At 41.7% G+C, this 15,636-nt stretch overlaps 1 protein-coding gene across 2 annotated transcripts; it reads right to left on the bottom strand.

The window, feature by feature from the left end:
• Positions 1 to 3,241: 3,241 nt before the first annotated feature.
• CMPK2 (cytidine/uridine monophosphate kinase 2) lies at positions 3,242 to 11,493 on the bottom strand. Of its 2 annotated transcripts, none has more exons than XM_042033070.1 (5): positions 10,996 to 11,493; positions 10,534 to 10,648; positions 9,518 to 9,719; positions 8,136 to 8,381; positions 3,242 to 5,249 (listed from the first exon to the last, which is right to left on the bottom strand). In XM_042033070.1, the coding sequence occupies exons 1-5, from the start codon at positions 11,476 to 11,478 to the stop codon at positions 5,129 to 5,131; spliced, it is 1,167 nt and encodes a 388-aa protein (XP_041889004.1). In that variant the 5' UTR covers positions 11,479 to 11,493; the 3' UTR covers positions 3,242 to 5,128. The 2 variants fall into 2 exon arrangements, with proteins under 2 accessions (XP_041889004.1, XP_041889005.1); XM_042033071.1 differs by having other exon boundaries at positions 8,136 to 8,369.
• Positions 11,494 to 15,636: the final 4,143 nt, after the last annotated feature.

Raw genomic sequence — 15,636 nt, 5'->3', positions numbered from 1 at the left:
AACTCAAAAGTTTCTTCAACTATTTGAATTAATAAAATAGGGTAACTGGGACTAAAAAAGCAGGAAAAAGAAAAAAAGAAAATAAAAACTCCTTGGGGGCTTTGTTTATCCTGAACTTGGAGAGAGACATTTTTCCTTTTAACAAAGTCCCATTGAGTGTCCAGACTCTCCTGCCTCTGAAAAGGCAGGAATTGATAGCAGAGGCAGCATGCACAGTTTTAAACAAATTTCTGAAAGCTGGTAATGTTATGGGGAAAAGACACAAGATACAGCACAGTGAAGAAAACCTAGTGAAGAACTGGCCTCTCTAGCTGCCATGTGCTAGTTCCAGGCACTAGTGAACTCCTACTTGATAAGATATCAGTTTTTATATAAAATTTCTTCATAACTATACAGAAAATAATGATAAAAATCATGAGTTTGAAACTGTAGCTGTTGTGGAGATAAATATTTCACATCTTCTGAAAGAGCCTGCATGTTGCCTCCTAGCATCTGACTTTGGGGAAATTGTCTTGAAAACTTTTATTTTGGGGAGGAGAATGGCTGAACACCTGCCTTACATTTCACTGCGGGAGTTTGGTATTTGCTTGCAAGTAGCGCCCTCACCTCCCAGACTGACAGCAGCACTCACTACTGATACACTGGGTGAGCCCCATGGCTACACCTCATGCTATGACAGGATGGGGTCAAGCATGCACAAAATCCACTCTTTGCACCTGTCCTGAGGTTATATCTGCCAGGTAGCCCAGGAACATGGACCTGGCCCCAAAGTCCGTTTTAACTCCAAGGAGACCTTTTCAAGAGATCTGTGTTGCTTCTACCTCTCTTCTACACAATGCATCCACATTAGCACTTCAGCTTGGATCAGCAGTGCTGTGGCAGTGTTCCTCCTGACCACCCATCCTTATCATGCTTTGCTTCATGTGCTGGTACAGTCCTGGGATCTATCAACTGGACTCCATCCAGACAAAAGCCAAACAAAAATGATCTGGTGTAGGAGCACACTTACTGCACTACAGCTGCTAACATGAGGTCAGTCAATGTGACCAGATTAGAGCTGGTCTAAAATAAATCTCTGAAATACACAGAGGGCACACACTGGGTCCCCTGTGCCAGCTCCTCTGTGCTACAGATTGTCCCTACTTGTTCCAGGCCACCTGCTAATGTAGACACAACCCAAAGAGACTGCACTGCTGCTTTCTAAGCCTCTCACTGCTTAAATGGGTGAATGGTGCCATTTTAGGCACCATATGGTATCCCTGCAGGCCTCCAGCTGCCACTCTGCAGATCAACAGCTCAACCAAATGTCTCGTGTCATATCTGGCAGCCCCACGCAAACATCTCAGATACCTTAGGGAGACTAACTGCTGTGGATGTCTATGTTTAGACAACTGAATACCATTTTATTTTAGCATCTATTCCCCTCTAGACCAAAAAAATTGAAGCAAAAGAGATTAAAGAGGAGAAAGAAAATGCTTGAAATACTATGATGTGTTCTATGAAATAAAATACATGATATAGAATAAACAAAATAATAAAAATAGCATTTATTGTAAAATTCCCTCATTTAAAACTCTTTTTTTAATAAACTAAAAAGTATACAAAGCTTAATCTGACAGCAACAAAAGTATTGCTTTGTCCTTCAAGAAACAGATGAATTTTACGAATTGCATTTATTGTTCAGCAAGGGCTGAATTCACTGGCTTTAACAGAATAATTTCAAAGCTTGAGATTCAGTTTCTATTTGTGTAACTTACTGGCCTAATGCCCCAGATGCTCTGGGGACTGTAGCATCAGAGTCTTTGCAGGACCATGTCCTAAAGCTAGTAAATCAATAAATTATCAAATTACTAATTTTGCTGGGATAGTAATAAAAGAAACAGGCTTTGGCATGTTTCCTGTCCTGAGGGTGACTGACAGAGAGCAGTCCTTGTCTGTACCAGCAAACTCCTGGCATCCAGCATGGGCTGGCTGCAGATAAGCAGGGATGCTCCCTGGGCTGACCACACTCAGGACTGCTTGGCAGAGGCCGCTGGCCACGGGCCAGCACTGTGCCATGGCTTAACCTGCCAGTCTTACACAACAAAGACTATCCAAAGCAGAAGAAAAGCACATTTACCTGCCAAGGAACAGCCTAAATTTCTGAATCTGCATGGAAATACTTGGAGATTACGAGCCTTTCAAACACTTGAACAAAAATTCTGACCTCTTGTGGCCATCAAACTGTCCAGGAAAAGTTTCTGTGAGTTTCTAATCCAGGTGATGCTCTTGCCGGGTATGGGATGGCCATTTGTGCATTCCTGCTGCTCCTCTCCCAGACCTGCCTGTGTACTAGGAGGCATTGACAAACCTTTGACAAACATTTGAACATCTCTGTGGGTCCAGAGGAAGTCACAAATGTGATCAGAGGGCTGAAGCACCTCTCCTACAAAGGCAGGCTGAGAGAGTTGGGGCTGTTCAGCCTGGAGAAGTGAATGCTTTGGGGAGACCTTAAAGCAGCTTTCCAATACCTAAAAGAGTCTTATAAAGAAGAGGGAAGATAGTGACAGGACAAGGGGAAATAGTTTTAAACTAAAAAAGGGGAGATTTAGATTAGATATTAGGAAGAAATTCTTTACTGTGAGGGTGTTGAGGCACTGGAACAGGTTGCCTAGAGAAGTTGTGGGTGCCTGATTCCTGGAAGTGTTCAAGTCCAGATTGAATGGGCCCCTGAGAAACCTGATCTAGTGGATGGTATCCCAGCCCACAGCAGGGGGTTTGGAACTAGATGATCCTTAAGGTCCCTTCTAACCTAAGACTTTCTGTGATTCTGTGATTTGTTCTGAATGTAAAAGTGCAGTCCTTTTAGACACTGTGGACAAAAATCTGGCAGAAATGCCACAGAAATGGGAAGCATGGGAGTGATTCCGCACATTAATATCCTGCACATGGCACACAGCTTCTTGCAGACCTTTAATTCTAACAAAGATGTGAGAAAGGGAATGTTGGTTTTGTCTACCGTTCTCTGTTGTTCTCCTAGTCTGCATCAGTAGCTTTGGGTTATAGAAAAACTTAGACTATGAATATATTCTGCACGTGTGTAATTAACAATGTCTGATGTCAATTTTTGCAGGTATATATATTATCAGCACCATTTCGAATACAAAGCTACACTTGTAAGAACTCAGCATCAAAACCCAGAAAGTCTGGCTTCATGTGCAAGTTTGCGTGCGGGGCTCAGGACTGCTGAACAACGAATCAATATGATTTCACAGAAGCCATTTATTGTTTACATTACACTCTACTTATGCATTTTGCAACCACTGTACACGTGCTCACACACTACTTGATTGGTCCCTCTACCTTGTCCACACGCTCTGCACGCACTTTTCAGAAAATGTCACTGGTTCTAGTCCAGTGCGGCACAGTCCTTCTCTATTTCTTGCTGTCTTAGTATTCTGCTTCTCAGCTTCTTCTTTCCCAGTTTAGTGCAGTTTGCATTTCAGTAACCTCGATGAATTCCTGAGGGCTCTGATAAGAATAACTGAAGATGGTTTGGCTGGGGCACACTAACAGGGTTCAAATACATTACAACATTTGCGTAAGGAGAAAAGGCCAGTGGAGTTTCTCAGGCCCGGTTATCTTTTACCTACACAATGTTTAGGACAGGCACATATTTGCACCCTGATCATTCCTATGCAGTGGTGTCTTCTGGATGAGAATTTCCTCTATCCAGGACTGAATACATGAATGCTTTATAATTTCTAAAATAATTGGAGCATCTACAAGTGTGCATTTTCAGTCTGCATGTGTGGCAAATCCAAAGGCTGCTGAAATACAAATAATATACAAAACACAACAGCATCTATTTCTAGGATTTATAAATTTATAGAATGTATAAATTATATAATATATTAATAACATACTCAAAACCATTAAACAGTGTATGAATAAAATGTATTTTAGAAGTTTTTCTTTCTATCACCGTGTATATACAGACTGGATATAGGAATTACAGTACTGAGTATATTTTTATTTAGAAGATAGATTCATTGATAATTGCACTTGCTTAAAACAGGAAAGTAAATAAAAGTGCTTTAAGTCAGATTTACATTTTAGTTTGGTTTTTTTTTCTGAAACTGCAGCTTAATTTCTGACCTCACAAAGTCTTATCCATAAGTTTAGCTTTATACTTAGGAGTTACAATAGTGAAACTAATGTATGTAAAAAATAAGCCTTTGCAGACCTGAAGTCTTGATGTAGCCTGCTTCCACATTCAACCTGTGCAAACACCCACTCAAGAAAGAAAAGTGAAAAGGTGCAATCATTGCCATTGCTCAGAATTTCTGCAGTTTTTCATTTCTCATTCTCTCAAAACACTAGTTCACATTAAAAATATTAATAGGACAGAGAAAAATTTTTGTAAAAAATATTTTAGTGATCATTTATAAGTTTTTAATTCAGGTTCCCCTCAGGTCTCTGTTTCTCATTTGCTGGCATTGTCTGGTTTCCCTCTGAAAATAATTGATATTTCAGTTGCATATATAAACAGGCTTGGACTTTATTACTTAGAGCCCTTGGTGTTTACTGGCACTCATTTACAACATGTTTTTTTCCAAGATGCCCATCACAGCAACAGCTGCTCATCCTCTATTCCAAAAAAACAGCACTGGGCCACTGGATTTTCTGTTCCTAAATGTTATGACATTTAATTACAATGAAATGTCATTTTATTGTTTTAGTGCTGATGATATTTCAGCATCTCCTTGGGCATCTAATGCTCCTGATGCAGTCCAGCAAATTTTGGTACACAATAGATTCAGGAACAGGTTCTCCTGGTGATGAAGATGCATCATGATAGCATCTCAAAATGTCCTGGTGTCAGAGAGCACTCTGAGGTACTTCGTACATGACAGTAGTATGTTTGTTTCTTTACTAACAATGCTGAATGATGTGAGTAGCATTTTGCCTTATACAGAAAAGTACAGTAGCAACCACAAAACAGATAACCTTCACAGATTACTGGTGAAAGAATAAAATAGTATTCAGTATTTCTGTGAGGCAAAATGCATCACTGTGCATTTCCAGGTACCAAAACCAGTGGGGCAATAAAAAGTATCTTTTAAGTGCTACTACACAAAAGTTGCTTTCAAAAAGCACAGTGTTTCTTAATTAGTTGTAGCACTGTCTTGAGAACCTCTTCTTTGGAGGGGCTGGCATCAACCTCTTGGCATGCAGGATTCACCATCCTTCTGTATGACTCTTCAACTCTATTTAAAACAAAACAAGAGAAATTAAACTTCAAAAGGCAGGCATATGAAATGGCATTAGTCATCAGTCTCAGAAGACAGTGCTTGCACTGCAAAGACAGAAGATAGAAAATCTAATATGAAGCTAAGAATGAAATCTACTGCAAAGAGCAATAAACCATTAGTAACTATTACAATGTAAATCTCAAAGCATATAGTTTCCTTGACATTGATTCCCAAAGCTCCAGCCACTTTAACATGGCATGGCATAAAGGCTTATCACTGTATACAGTCTGGTATAGCAGTAGAGTGGACAGTCTGCTCCTAGCACCTGAATTAATTTTTTCAGTTTCTGCCAAGGTATCTCTGAACTATTTGGCATTGCATTGTGTAGGTGTGCTCATTGACTGATCTCAGCTTTGACTCACTGGATTACAGAGTTGACATATCATTCAACCTCTTCCTCTGATCAACTAACTGGATAAATAAAAGGATGAAATACAGGATGAAAACCTCCTCACTTAGGCTATAAGTGTAATGCAGAACTCTCTCACATTTAGCCTTTGAGGGTGTGAATGAGGATGTGAATATTATTTTCTATGTTCCCATAATGCCATTCAGGATGGAAGTCACAAGACAAATCAATGAAGATTTTGGATGTTTTCATATTTAGATTGACATAATTAACAGGTGGAAATAACTAAGGGCTTTCTGACAAGAATAAGTAACAGAATTAAAACATAAAAGCTTCTTAAATGTCAGTGTGTCCCCTAGCTAACTCATCCCTCTGCAGGTCCCTCTATATGAGCTCTGTGTCCACAGAGTTTCTGTCAAAATTAAGCAATCACAGAAGCATAGAATCATAGAATGTTTCTATGGAATGGACTCTAAAGACCATCTAGTCCCAACCCCCCTACCATGGGCAGGGACACCTCCCACCAGACCAGGTTGCTCAAGGCCTTATGCAACCTGACTATGAACACTGCTAGAGTTGGGACATCCACAGCATCTCTGGGCAACCTGTTTCAGTATCTCACAACCCTCACAGTTAAAAATTTCTTCCTAATAGCTAACTTAAATTTCCCCTCTTTCCATCTGTATCAATTACTCCTTGTTCTATCTCTACAGTTCCGGGTGAAGAGTCCCTCTCTGGCTTCCCTGTAGGCCCCTTCAGATACTGGAAGATTGCTATGCGGTGTCCACTCAACCTTCTCTTCTCCAGGCTAAACAGTCCCAACTTTCTCAGTCTGTCTTCATAGAGGAGGTGCTCCAGTTCTCTTATCAACTTTGTGACCCTCCTCTGAACTTGCTCCAACAGTTCCATGTCCTTCCTATGTTGGGGACACCAAAACTGGACTCAGCACTCCAGGTGGGGCCTCACAGGAGCAATGTATAGGAGGAGAATCCCCTCCTTCAACCTACTGGCTTTTGATGGTGCATCAACCCCCAAATCTTTCTCTGCAGGGTGCTCTCAATCACTTCTCCGTCCAACCTGTAGATGTGCTTGGGATTGCCACGACCCAGATGTAGGACACTGTCCTTCCCTTTGTTGAACTTCATGAGGTTTGCACAGGTCCACCTCTCAAGCCTGTCCAGGTTCCTCTGGATGGCATCCCTTCCCTCCAGCATGTCCACTGCACCACACAGCTTGGTGCTGTCAGCAAATCTGCTGAGGGTGCACTTGCTTCCACTGTCCATGTCACCAAAAAGATGCTGAATAATATCAGCCCAAATAGCGACCCCAGGGGACACCACTTGTCGCTGTTTCCCATGTGGACAATAAGCCATTGACCACAACTCTTTGTGTGCTGCCATCCAGCCAGTTCTTCATCCACTGAATGGTCCATCAATCAAATCCACGTCTCTCCAATTTGAAGATGAGGATGTCATGTGGGACATTGCCAAACACTTTGCAGAAGTCCAGGTAGGCTTTGTCAGTTGCTCTGCCCTATCCACCAATGTTGAATTTGTCAGGCAAAATCTCCCCTTTGTAAAGCCATGGTGGCTGTTGCCAGCGACTATTTTTAAGGTATATCATCACCAGAAATTTAAAACCCTAGAGGTAGATTTCAGCCTTGCTTGTAGATATGGAAACCAATATTCAGGTGTCTCTGCTGAGGTATCTACACAAACACTGGGTATTTAAGTTTCCACCTTAAACAAAGACGATCTAATCAATACATTGGCAGAGCCCAGACAGAAATTCAGCACCCTCTAAAGTAGGATACCTAGGGTGACATTCAGTTGCTTAAGTTAATGCACCTAGTACTGCTTGAGATGTTCTGGACTATCTCATTTAGCTTCCAGTTCCTAGCCCAGAAAGTCTCCACAGGTTCTGCATCACATCTGTCACGCTCATATCAAAAGGCTTTAGATACTGAAGTTTAGATCACTGAGCTCCAAATGAGTGGTGAGGTGAATCACTTTGAAGGCTCCACTGAATGTATTGACTATACTGGTACCTGAGACACTTTGCATAACTAAGGAAATCTACAAGAGGACATTTAAATTTTATTCTCTTAATCTGGAGCTCAATTCCAGAATTTCCTGGGGAAGCTGTGTGTTTCAACTTCTTGCCTCCCAGTCCTGGAACTTTTAGGTCTCTCTCCTTCATGACCTCACTAAGAAAGGTGCTCAAATAAAAGCAGCAAAGCAAAATAGAAGTATTTGAACTCAAAGCTTCTTTACAGGACAATTAAATTCTACATCTGCATCTTTCAAACAGTTTCAATTAGACGTGACAGAATTTACTCTCCCTGTCAGCCATGAATCCTTTCCAAAAAAAAAACCCAAACCAAAAGCTTATACAAAGGAAATTCTTATCCCAATAATGTGAGAGGCACGTTTGTTATTGGTCCTACAGGAGCCAAGATTGCCTCCAGCCTCGTATTCCCCATTAAAGGGTACCTTTGGCGAAACAAATTGTTAGCTTCCAACTCAGCTTCCTCCTTTGTTTTCTGCAGCCCCCGATGCTGAAGTCTCCGGACTCGTTCGTCAGGGTCAACAGTCAGGAGAAGAACAAGATCAGGTTTAAGCAGATCTTCAGGCCACTGATACACTTCATCTTGAACTGGTGGAAGATCCTGGACTTCTCCACTTGTTTCAGTAGCAATTGTGTAGGCAGCTGTGCTGTGCCAATATCTGTCAGGAAAACACCAAATGGAGGGAGAGAAATTTTAAAGAGGACACTAATTCTTCAGTAATGTAGGAGACAGTTGCCACTATAACAACAAGTCATTAACAATGAGACAGGTGACACCATGGCTTTGAAGAGAAAACCAAGTAACAGTTCTGTGCTATCCATTATTTCTTAACAATGATATTGCTCGGTGCACTATTCAGAGCTAATGTGAACTGTTAATTAAAACATTATGCAAAGACTGTTCCAGATACTCCTGTCAAAAGAAAGTCTCCTCATATATTGAGACAGGTCAAAGAAGAGATTCACTATATCTCAAAATACTTTACTCTGAGTCCCCTTTTTTGTGGTTCCTATCCTACTTCAAGAAACAGATTTGGTAGAGAACATGCAGTCTTCACAAACATGTGAATGAACACAGACATTACTAATGCTACTAATTTCACTTTCTTTAACATTCTCACCACTACAAGGCACTGTGTTTGATAGATTTCAGTGGATTTGAGGCTGGTTGAAAATAGCACTCACATGCAAACAACTCTGTGTGTGTGTGTGTGTGTATTGCAGCAGGAGGTTACAGTACACCTACTGAAATAAGCCAAAGGGTTCAAAGTGCATCTAGACTTTTTATTAAAAGTAATATTGTAAGCTGCCTACACAGTTAGTGAAAACCAGAAATAACGCAAACAAACCCAAAAAAGTGGGAAGCATATTTCTGGCTTTACATTCACAAAGAGTGAGTCTACCTAAAACTCAGTCATTCCAATTCACCCATATCTCAGACACGTCTTAGAGACAGCCATGACCAGCAGCCCACAGTTTCCTCTGGTTTGTCACAAAACAGTTTTAGCTCAGGATGCACAATCTGTGCCTCCACTATTCCTAACTGAAGATGTAAGAACTTTCTTGTGTCCTAAAGCTAGTTAGGACTAGCTTTAGGAAGTTCCCTATTTTTATGTTATCATAAGTGTTACTCTTTAGAAGACATAATGTTTATCTGACTCTCTGCAGAGTGCTTCCAAAAAACCCCAATACAAGCTACAAAAAAACCCAAAACAAAACCCCTGAAGAAACATAATCACTGACTGCTTGTAACACTGAACAACTGTGTGATGGCACTGATATAAGAGGGCTTCTTAAGTACACAAACCTGTCTACGATCACAGGTGCCTGAGTGGATGCTTTTGCTATCTCTGAAGCCAGAATGTAGTTGCCTGCAGCATAAAATGCTCTTTTAACGAGTGTTGGCTCATCATCAAATACCGTCCTCCACTGGCTGATGCAGGCTGGTGGGGACCGCAGCAGAACACCATTCAGGGTGTCCTTAACAGCCTGGGTCACCGTGGTTTTGCCTACATTTACAGAAGGAAAGATTTGTTATATTATTTACCAGATACACCTGAGTTTTAAAAACTGAAAAACGCTCCTGTCTGTTCATGTGGAGCACAGGTTCTGACATCTGAATATGTAACCTGAGTATCTTGTCATAAGGTTTCCAGCGGAAACTGATTCTGAGTCTGGTTGCAGGAATTCCTCCCCTTCCTGCTCTCTGGGCCTTCCAGTACATCCTTTCACCAACTCTTAGCCTTCACTCCCTTAAATACATTAACTGCATGGCAATTTCTCTGTATAGTCATGGCAATTACCCTATATATTCATTTATAATATTTTTCTAGGTTGCAATTTATGTTAATGTTGTCATGCTGGTCATCCAGTTCTTTCTTTTTATGGAGATTTTCAATTCTCTTTAACTGACAAGTCAGAAAGCAAAGCTATTCAGAGGCAAGTAATATTTCTCCCTGAGACAAACTGCTGTCAGTTTCCCAGACTACCACTATTTTAGTTCATTTATTTGAAAACTCTCCAGTAAAAGTATGTTTCATCATCTGCACAAGAAATTTAACTTTCAGTACTCCACTCTGTATTCTTTCATTTACATAGGTAACGAATCAAACCACTGAATGTAAATTAACATACACTAATCTTTTACAAGTAAGGAAGAGAGATTGGCATTTATAATTACTAACTCCTTTTGTGTCACAGGAATCCAGGCTGGGTTTTTTATTATTATTTTATTTTTAAGCCTTATTCCTGAACAAAAACCATAGCAGTTGCTCTTTTCAACAATTTCTCATCTGTAGTTCTTCAACCATACATTGCTCTTACCTGTGGCATCCAGCCCCTCAAAAACTATGACGGGAAAACCTCCTTTTTTTTGGTGCTCTGGACATTTCTCCAGCAGGTCGAGTACTGCTTCAGCCTCTGGGATCCGTCCCGCACACTGCAAGGAGAGATCATGGAATCATAGAATGTCCTGGGTCGGAAGGGACCTTTAAAGACCATCCAGTCCAACCCCTCACGCAGTGCACTGGGACATCCTAAACTAGATCAGGTCTCTCAGAGCCCTGTCCAATCTGACCTGGAATGTTTCAAGAGATGGGACATCCATCACCTCTCTGGGCAACCTGCGCCAGTGTTTCGCCACCCTCACCGTTAAAAACTTCTTCCTTACATCTGCTCAGAATCTGCCCTCCCTTCGTTTGAAACGATTACCCCTCGTCCCCTTGGCACCCGCCCGTCGCACGGCGCTGAAGAGCCGAACGTCGGCCCCGCGGCCGCGGTGCTGACCTGGCGCAGGCGCTGGCGGAGGGCGCTGGCGGAGGGCGGCAGAGCGCGGACCACGGGCCGGGGGCCCGGTGACCCCGGGGCGCAGCGCCGCAGCATCGCCGGGCCCGGAGCCGGGAGCCGGGAGCAGGGAGCCGGGAGCCGGGAGCAGAGAGCCGGGAGCCCGGGGCAGGGGGCAGGGAACCGGGAGCCGGGAGCCCGGGGCAGGGGGCAGGGAACCGGGAGCCGGGAGCCGGGAGCAGGGAGCAGGGAGCCGGGAGCAGGGCGGAGAAAGGCGGGCGGAGGCGGAGGAGGAGCAGGAGCCAGCGGGAAACGAAACTGGCCCGGCCGTCTGGGAAAGCGCCGATCTTCGGGGACCAGCCCGGAGCAAGGGGCAGCTCCTCGGAACGCCCTTCTGCCTTCCCCGCCCTGCGTGAGTGGCACCGGGATGAACGGGCTCGGTCCCGCGGGGAATGGCTCTGTGCGCGGATGGGCGCCAGCAATCATGGGATGTAAGGTCCCGCCCGCCAGCAAGAAAGGGTCATATTCCCACGGGCTCTCGTGGCTGAATCCTGGCTATCTCCTAAAAAAAGAAAAAAAAAATTAAAAAAAAAAGAAAAAAGAAAAAGAAAAAAAGAGAAACAAAAAAACCCCAGAAGTGCAAATATGCTCCGCTGCTTGAGACTGGCCCAAAATTGCAAATAAGCTGTAAATAAACTAAAGTGTTTTGTTGAGTAGCAGTGCCCAAGCACCACTGGGCTGTCAGGCATATCAATAACTTGACCCCATTATTTGGCCACTCAGTGCCTTGATAACAAGACCAACAGACACAATTTTTGGGAGCAAACCGGACATTAACAAGCCTGTTTTCATAACTTTGCAGTGGCCAATTTCAGCTTTCATCAGCTCAGAGGCAGGAACCAGAAGCACTGAAAACAGCAATAGCACTGAGTCTCATGACAGCTGTTATGAGTAACACTGCCCAAAATGTAGTTTTTGAGTTTTCAGAAGATGTAGCTTAAAATGCTGGACAACCTGCATCTCTGTAGAAAACTTTTCCTCTTTTTCAATAGTTGAAAAACTGCCACTTAGAGATATCTAAAGTTAAACTTTTGATGCATTTTCTGAACAAATATACTCTACAAGCTATTATACCCTACAAGAAATTCCTTGGAAACTTGTCTTCCTCTGGTCATTTCAAAGACATGCACAAATACCTTTTGCTGTAACTGCAGGGAGCAGGGAGCAGCTCATAGGCAGTAACAGTTGCAAATCATCTGTACTAGTTGGAAACTGCCCGTCCCGAAGAAGCCGGTGAAAGGCTGGGTGGAACTGGAAATGTAGCCTTGGAAGCTCTGCAATACAGTCTCAGCATCATGTATCAAAATTCATTTGGGTTTTTTTAAGGCTGTTTCATACCTGAGAACTCCAGCACCATTCCACATCACTCAAACATATGGCTATGGCATTGGGTATGGATACCAGAAGACACAGGGTAAAACACAGTTCATTATACAGGAAGCCAATAGATAGTTTTAAGACCATAATAATATGCACTGATTAAGAGTAGGGGCTCTTCTCAGCCAATATTTTGTCTGTCAGAATGACATGCTGTACATATGCCTGGCTTATCTGTGGTCCCTTCTCCTAGTCCCTGTGCTCCTCCAGCATCCACATTCACCAAATTAGGTAGGTTAAACAGTACATCTTCATCTTTCCCTTTCAGCACCTGTTGTAGACCGTTGCTTATGGAGTTACCTAAATGTCTTTTTGACTCTGTGATGGAATCTACCTCCACAAACCCCTGTGGGCTCCAATTCCAGAAATGCAACTGTTGCATAAAAACTTTTCTTTTATAAGTTTTAAACTCACATCCTACTTACTTCAGCAAGTGACCCTTCTAACAATATTACTGATTTTGGTGAATAACAGTTCAACATTCAGTTTATTTATTACCTACAGGATTTTTTTAAACGTCACTCAGATTTCCCCTTCAGCTTTTCATGCCAGAAATGACAGCCTCCATCCCTTGCAAGGCAGCTGCTTCGTCTCCTTGATCATTTAGAAACAAGGATAACTTGTTTAACTCCATAAGGTCCTGCCAAGATGCGGAGACCTGAACTGGACCACTAGTTGGAATTTGGTTACACTTACCAAAGTTTCACAGACTGGCAGAGTAATGCAATCTACCTTGTTTCTGAGTGATACTAAGCTTTAAGTTGACTTTTTTCTCTGCTGCCTCCCACAGAGCCATTGATTTCAGGGGAGTAGCAATAGTGATTAAGATCTCCGTCATCAGCACAAGTGCCACTGCTGAGCTCAGCATCAGGTACACAAGGTTTCAATGATTCTTTCAGATCTGCACTGCCTCACCTTTATCCATACTGAAACTTATCTGCCACTTTTCTAGTCATTTGTTTGCTTGAGGTCCAGCTGACTTGAAGCCAAGTTTCATTTCATTTCACTTGTAAAGCTGGTCATTTCCCTCATTGACCTCATTTCCCTCACTGACCTCTTGGCTTCTTTCTCTTCTGGTTGGTTTTTGTTGTTGATTGGTTTTTATTGTTTGTTTGCTTTTGCTAGTGTAGCCTTTCCACTCTCTGAACAAATGGAAAGCGCTTACTTTCGTTTTCCCTATTCCCGTCTCACTGCCTTGATATAACCTTGTTACAACCATTCCTGAGCGAAGCTGCTGGTGATTCCTTCATTTATAATAGGCTTAGGAGATCATTCATAATAGGCATGTGATGCCTGTTCTCCTGCCTAATTACTTAAAAGTACTGTCTTGCAGGAATCAAGTAAAAATATAGGAAAAAAGAGTTGTCTTTTATGCCCAAGATGTTTTGTTGTATTTAAAATCAGTGGGGGAGTATGACTCAGTTTTGAAAGTAACTTATAGTAAGCATTTTTCAGCCTCTTTACAAGGACCTTTATAGTTTTGTCCTCTGTATAATATGAAGCAGTGTTGAAGAACAAATATGCTAATTACTTACAAAACACTGCTCAGGAGCATTTTCACATTTTTGAGTGTCCACTGTGCTTACGCAGAGCTATAGGGAAGAGATACAGAGACAACAAAAGGCCATATGAATATTCAAAAAATTCTGATCCACACAAGGTAGAAAAAGAGAAAAAAAAAACCAACTGAAAATTGATTAGCCTGTAACTTAAAAATATATCTAAGTGTACAGTCCTGTAAACAGCTGTGTCACACACAGGCAGGAAAAACTTAAGTTGAAGGCACATAAAATTTATAGGTACATGGAATACATGCAAATAAAACTGCACTTTTAATGCAGAATAAACTTTCAAGAATATCACTAAAGGGCCCTCCAGTAAAGAAAAAGGTTTGGAGATAAGACCATAAGAGCACCGATGTCAGTATAGTGTCAGGCCAGGAGAGATTCCTCTTCTGCCCATGACAGTGGCCACTGCCAGATGTTTGGGGAAGGCTGTGGAAAGGACACAGAAGGATCCTTCTTGCAACATACTTTTGTCAAGAAAGGATCATCAGATCCTTTCAGTCCCTCCCAACCTGGTATTCTATCATTCCACAATTCTCTAATCTTGTTCTAGATCATAGAAACTATCTTTTAAAATACTTTCTGAATGGTAAATCACATGTACACTACTAAGGGCCCGTGGTGGACTTCTTTCAAATGTGCCTAATCTGTATCTATATTTATATTGTGTGTTTCATATGTCTTTCATAACTTAATTGCATGTGAGTTTTAGCTTTCTGTTTGGTAATTTCCCATCGGATTTCTGCATCCAAAGGAGAGATGAGTCACTCTAAGTACAAGGTCCTTGACAGAATCCCATTTATAGTGCTGCAGATGCAATGAGAAAGAAATAATTTCCAGCTGAGACTAGAGCAAGAAGTAATACATTTATCAAATGCTAAAAATTACATCTGCCATCGAATGACTTGCCTGGTTGTCCTTGAACCATTTCTAGTCCTCCCAGGTGACGTGATATGACTCCTCCTTTAACCTTTTTTATATTACTGGTTTGTATCAGTACTTTGGTTTCGCTAGTAAGAAACTGTTTGACTGAAACTGCCAAACAGCCACACAGGAAAAAGCAATATATTTATTTAAAATATAAAATTACATTAATTAGATAAATATTAGATAGTTGTTTTAAAAGTTTTGCTTTCCTAGCAACTAAGCACAAGAGTATTATGTATGTTTATCCATTTGGATTCTTCCATGCTAGTTGTGTACTTATTTATTATCTAGTGCACCATTAATAACATTATTCAATCATTTTTGGAAAATTCTATTAATCTTTAAAGGGTTTTTAGATGCAGATTTGGAGAACTGAAACATTTTTAGTACTGGGACTCCATCAGGCCACTATAAGATGATTTCTATAGGAAGCTAGAGGAAGGAATCATACTTCCTACAATTTTCAAAGAACATTTATGCTTTTCTGAGACTCTTCCAGAAGGCATCAGGACAGAAAAATCCATTACAGTTCTTGCTTGCAATATTTCGTGTAGATTCAAAGCCTGTGCATAAAAATGCACACTTGTGTTTTCTTGTAGGTCTCACCATAGAGCCTGTGAGCTAAGACAGTTTGGGATGTCAAATGTGAATGTCTTTCTTGATGCTGCTGGGACTTGTACATATGCAGGGGGCACATCCCGGTCTGGGTTTACTT

Source organism: Corvus kubaryi, unplaced genomic scaffold (assembly GCF_017639235.1).
Source record: "Corvus kubaryi isolate FWS band 111438036 unplaced genomic scaffold, C.kubaryi_AGA036_p1.0 37354, whole genome shotgun sequence".
Lineage (NCBI taxonomy): Eukaryota > Metazoa > Chordata > Aves > Passeriformes > Corvidae > Corvus > Corvus kubaryi.
This window is presented reverse-complemented; position numbering and strand designations above follow the sequence as displayed.

Excerpts from the sequence above, each read along its gene's own strand:
- CMPK2 (XM_042033070.1), bottom strand. The coding sequence starts at position 11,478 with ATGATTGCTGGCGCCCATCCGCGCACAGAGCCATTCCCCGCGGGACCG. Across the intron at positions 10,649-10,995 it reads TCCGCCAGCGCCTGCGCCAG|TGTGCGGGACGGATCCCAGA; the intron begins GTCAGCACCGCG and ends CTCTCCTTGCAG. Across the intron at positions 5,250-8,135 it reads AACAATTTGTTTCGCCAAAG|AGTTGAAGAGTCATACAGAA; the intron begins GTACCCTTTAAT and ends TGTTTTAAATAG.